General features: G+C 47.2%; 1 protein-coding gene across 1 annotated transcript in view; it reads right to left on the bottom strand.

The window, feature by feature from the left end:
* The window catches only part of nrxn1a (neurexin 1a), a 175,429-nt gene that overhangs the window by 44,987 nt on the left and 124,442 nt on the right, over nt 1-6,000 (bottom strand). Inside the window, exon 15 of the mRNA XM_060073818.1 lies at nt 5,257-5,438. Coding sequence (XP_059929801.1) covers nt 5,257-5,438 — 182 coding nt within the window. The remainder of the gene's footprint in view (nt 1-5,256; nt 5,439-6,000) is intronic.

Here is a 6,000-nt window from a genome sequence, read left to right as displayed (position 1 = left end):
AGCCTCTATCATGAAAGTGTCTCCTTGAAAACGACAGCCAGATTACCCGCGGACGTGGATAAGCAAGTTCAGCTGGCACGGCTCATGTTGTTAAACGGGCGTTTTTAACGGTACAGCACCAACTTGCTTCCAGTTTCTGTTCCCCCTGGATTACCCTCAATGCCTAGCGTAACCAGGGATCATTACACCCATAAATCCCTCTTTTGCATAATGTTATTGTGAGCATTTCTCCGGATTTAACTTTCAGCTACAATACAATTAATTGTATGGAAATGCTAAACCCAGCCATTGTACCGTCCCGTATCCACCAGGGACACACAGGGGTCTGCCATCCCACCTTTGAACAGCAGGGGGATGGTGGGATAGGGGGGGAATCATCATAATTGGGGTATCATTATGGATCCCATCTCCCCCTCTCTGCCCTCGATAACGAGCCCGAGAAAAAGTGATTGTCGTACATTTGACGCCTCGCTGCCTTCTTACCGCCATTGACGCTTTTCTGCAAGGGAGGCGAAGCGAGGGAGTCTAGATTCCTATGAGGTGCATTTAAATCAGTCTCCATGCATCACCCGCAATACATTCCCCGAGAGAGATAGATAGAGAGGGGGAGAGAAAGAGAGGGGGGTGGGAGAGAGAAAGATGGAGGGAGAGAGAGAGAGAGAGAGAGAGAGAGAGAGAGAGAGAGAGAGAGAGAGAGGGGGAGATGGGGGGAGAGAGAGAGAGAGAGAGAGAGGGGAGATGGGGAGAGAGAGAGAGAGAGAGAGAGAGAGAGAGAGAGAGAGAGAGAGGGGGGAGAGAGAGCGAGAGCCAGAGGGACAGAGAGGGGAGAGAGATGGGAGAGTGAGATAGGGAGAGCGAGATAGGGAGATAGGGAGAGAGAGAGAGAGAGAGAGAGAGAGAGAGAGAGAGACAGACAGAGGGAGAGAGAGAGCAATATAAAGAGAGGGAAATGGAGAGGGAGAGAGAGGGAGAGAAAAAGAGAAAAGGGAGTCGGGGAGAGAGAGCAAGGAAGGGAGAGAGAGAGCGAGAGAGCGAGAGAGAGAGAGAGAGAGAGAGAGAGAGAGAGAGAGAGAGAGAGAGAGAGCGAGAGAGAGAGAGAGAGAGAGAGGGGGGGGGGAGAGCGAGAGAGAGAGAGAGAGCTGAGATGGCGTCCTTCAAGCCCCACTGGGTTTCCTGCCTCCGTAAAATGGGAGCAGAAGATTAGGGGGGGGGGGGGATGTAGAGGAGGGGGGGGGGGGGGGGGGGGGGGGGGTAAACACAAAATCGGGTCTAATCCCATCTCATACAGCTGAAGATACACAGTTTCTGTTTCTGAGTCTTGGTAATAGAAATAGCAGTAGTGTGTGCGTATGTGTGTGTGTGTGTGATTGTGCCACATTCACTGCAAAGCCAATACATACAAGTATTTGGGATGGATATTGTCGCATGCTGTATTTAGCCCGTCAATTGAAGTTGGCTATTAGAAACCAGGGCTGACAGAATTCCTCACGTTGCGAGCAATCTAGTAACGGATATCCTAGGCGTTGCGTTTGAGTGATGTAACATATTGAAATGTTCATCGCTGTTCACTGTAGCACGGAGCGTTTGACTCTCTAATATCATCACATCATCGGGTATATGTAAGCATGGCCTTTTAAACACTCATTCATTTTCCGTCTGTTTCAGTTCATTAAAAAACACATGGTTAGACTTTACCTAAGAAACGCCTCATGTTGAACTAACATTCGGTCTGAGTAAGTCACTAATTAGTGCTAATATTACCTTGAGGGTGTCTTTACTTTATCTGCCCTTCCACTCATCTCTAATTAATCCTGCATTCAACATCTACGATAAGTAGCCTTTACATTTAATTACCATTATGCCCCGAACCAACACTTAAATATACACACCGCCCATTACACTCATTTCATTCCACATAGAGGAAATCGCCAGGCAAGCTCAAACGTCTCTTCCACTACACAGACTTTGCTTGTTTGCAAACGGCCCGCCATTCGATGCTACCCGACCGTGTTAGGAACCAAAAAAAGGGAAGCACCTTCATGCAAATCTGACCCCCTTCCCCCCTCCCTCGCTACAGCCCCCACCCCCCCCCCCCCCCCTTCACAGAGAGCATCTTACATAACCGCACGTTAGCCAACGCACGCCCCCCCCCCCCCCCCCCTTCCTCTCCCTATCTCTTCCTCTCCATCTCCGCAATTATATTCCCTCTCTCTCCTCGTTGTCATGATACGGAACATTTCACAAAGCGCCCCCGCCCCGCATTATCGGTGTGTCGATAAGTGAGAGGAAGCATTCAGAGGGTTCGCTGGAGCGAGTGTCGGGAGAGCAGATCCTCACAGCCCAGTGAGCTCACAGCAGGCCTTATCAACACCCCCCCCCCCCCCCCCCCCCCCCCCCCCCCCCACCACGACCCCGAGTCGTCGTCGTGCACACGTGGCAGGAGGGTCGTGCATCCTACTTGTAAGTAGCAAAGTAGCACTCCCTCATAATCACACATGCACACACACACACAAACACGTACACACACACACACACACAGGCATTAGTCATACACACATCGTGTGTACATTATATGTGCATCCATGCTTACCCACACTTTTATCATAGAGACACACACATACACACACGCAGGCATGCAATCACATACACACACACACACACACATATGGTTAGACACACACACACACACATATGGTTAGACACACACACACACACGCACACACACAAACATGGTTAGACACCACCACACACACACACGGTTAGACACACACACACACACACACACACACACACACACACACACACACACACACACACACACACACACACACACACACACACACACACACACACACACACACACACACACACACCGAGGCTGAGACCTTAATGTGAACTGATGCTTTCCGGACCGCAGCCGCAGCCGGAGCAGAACAAGTGGGCCACATGTGTTTCACCTGAGCCCATCGTCCACAGCTCATTGTGAACGGGGGGTTGCTCTGCACTATGCCGGCCTGCCAGGTCCCCGGTCCCCGGAGAGGACACCGGTACGGCTTGATCCGAGGCCGTGACGCGACGGGTTGAGGCGGAGGACAAAACTAAAAAGACGAAGTAGCTTCTGAGTTATTCAGGGAGAATCTCCAGCGCGGCAATCATAAGTAGTGCTCTTAAAGGGAGCCACTGCATTGCAAATCGAGGAGAGCCTTGGAGAGCCTGTGCATTTAAATCGACCGGCCTTGTGCGCATAGAATGTGGGATGGCACTCCACGCTGAAGACGGTGGAGCATTGAACCGGTGAACGGGTTAAATGTGTATTCTAAAGGGATACCCTGACCGTATTACACCCATAGCAACAACTTAAGTGGGTGGGAGTTGCTTCACTATAGTGTTGTTGGCGCTGCAATCCGTTGCTCTATCGCAAACATTCGGCATCCCTGACAGCAACGGGGCCCCTCGGGGAGTCGGGCTGTGAATGAGAGCTAATTTCATGATTGCCCGTACATCCCTACAGAGAGCTTCCTCCGCTCGCATCACAAAAACCTGCTCCTTGCCCCGGCGAGGAAGACAATGATTATGATGATGATACAGAGTGTACATAATCCTCATGTTCGTAATCATAAAGGCAGTGTACTCGGAGTGGTGAGTAATCCCAGAGACCTAAAGCTTAGGTGACTAACACGCTCGCACTGCGTGCATGTTCAGGATCCAGCTCATATCGTGGCACACGGAACGTGGGGATTTGACAGGCCAATCACATTGTATGTGTGTTATTACAGTGGGATCGGAAATCAACAAAAGGACGCTGACTACTGAGCCCTGTGCTGAATACTGGTTATGCAGGGTGAAATAATGTAGGATTTGTTTGCATAGAATGTGGCGGATTTCCATAACCGGCACAAATCTTAGTGAAAGCACAAATTGTACCGACATGTATGAAATGTTTACTATCCACACAAATGTTGCAACATGATTGATGCACCCAGCACGGTGGGAAACCGAATTCTTCCTTGGTCGCTTAGTCGCCACTTAATCAATAATAAACCTCACAAATATGCGTCGTTTAATTAAAGTGCTCCACAGTTTGCATATTTGATTGCATTTGTTGTGTTTGTTTCCATGCTAGCAATCCACTGGCTTTTGATAGAGGTATTATTGAGCACAGTTTACCCTCCAGTGGTTCTAGAAAAAAACCTCAAAGGCCTCAACAGGCCTTTCCCCATATCAACAATTATTCATAGTGTATACTAATACAAACACATTAATACAAACAGAATGTCAAATAGGGCTTGTGCAATTTGGGAGGATGGGAGCTTTGGAATGATTGGTATTAGGTTGGTCGTTTTTCAGGGTTTTGGTCACCAATAATGTGTGTTTATCATCTTGTGATTGAATAAGTCGATGTATGTATGTATGTATGTATGTATGTATGTATGTATGTATGTATGTATGTATGTATGTATGTATGTATGTATGTATGTATGTACTATGTATGCATACATGCATGTATGTATGTATGTATGTATGTATGTATGTATGTATGTATGTACTATGTATGCATACATGCATGTATGTATGTATGTATGTATGTATGTAAGTATGTAAGTATGTATGCATGTATGCATGTATGAAGGTCTATGTTTATCCCCTTGTGATTGAATATCTCAATGTTTGCACGTATGTAAGTATGCAAGTATATGTGTATGTAAGTATATGTGTATGTAAGTATATGTGTATGTAAGTATATGTGTATGTAAGTATATATGTGTGTGCATGCAGGTAGTGCATTATGGACCACACTACCACCGACTCTACTTTACTCTACTCTACGACTCCCACTTTGGCCAACCTCAAGCGGCAAATAAAGGTCTGGCTTTGAGCCAACCACCTCTAATTGTCTGCTGTACCGTATTGGCCCAGCAGAGCATACTAATGAAATGCGTCTCCATTTTAACACATACTAATGAATTGTCCTGTTTTTCTCTTTTTGTCTCTTCCCGTTTTATATAGCAAATTGTACTATTGTGTGTATTTTGTCATTTGTACTGTTACATCTACCTGCCTAATGGACTGCAGATGGAAATTAGCCGCCAGGCTAAAATCTGGCACATTTACGTGTACTGCTGTACATGTTTATTAATGTGCATTGTCCTGAAAATAAAATAATTAAAAAAAATGCATGCATGCATTGATGCATGTATGAATGTCTGTATGCACGGCCCCCTCGTGATGAACACAGACGCCCACGGCTGGACTTACGATCTGCAGCTTCAGGTAGTCTCCCAGGCCCGAGGAGCTGTCCACCCTGACCAGCACCGCGTCCTTCAGGTGCGTGCTGAAGCCCACCGCCAGGCGGTCCGCGCGCGTGCTGGGGCGGTCGTTGGGGGGCCACGTGTACGTGATTAGTCCACCGTCACGCCCGAATATGTACGTTGTTCCCGCTGAGGAGAGAGGGAGAGGGAGGACAAAGGGAGAGAGAGAGAGAGGGTTAGTGATGCACACCACATTCACCACAACTAGTTTCCTATCACTGTTTACTGTTTAGTCATTAAGGAGCTTTTATCCAAATTGACTTATAGTTGAATTCGGACACATGTCATTAGGACGACCAACCTGGTATCACTCGATTTCGTGCTCATGCGCACAAACGTTATTCATTTATTGAATCGTGTTCCAGATTACGATTGTCCGACTTTTTTAGTGCTCCACAGAACGAAATGTAAACCAATGCATTCTGAATGGGAGCGTTCTCCGACAATTGACGTGCTCCACAAAACGAAACAAGAGAGAGAAAGAGAGAAAGGGAGGGACAGAGAGAGAGAGCGAGAGAGAGAGAAGCTTCAGAAGGGGTGAGCGCAGATAGTACAGTGTATATATCTAGTTATATATCTGTATAGATTATTATCTAGTTATATATATGTCAACATTTCTGATTTGTAAGCAGACCTCCTCAAAAACGACGTTAATTGTCGGAGAACCCTCCCATTCAGAATGCATTGGTTT

This window comes from Gadus macrocephalus, chromosome 15 (genome assembly GCF_031168955.1).
Source record: "Gadus macrocephalus chromosome 15, ASM3116895v1".
NCBI classification, from domain to species: Eukaryota; Metazoa; Chordata; class Actinopteri; order Gadiformes; family Gadidae; genus Gadus; species Gadus macrocephalus.
Note: the sequence above shows the minus strand (reverse complement) of the source record. Positions and strands in the feature narration are given on the sequence as shown.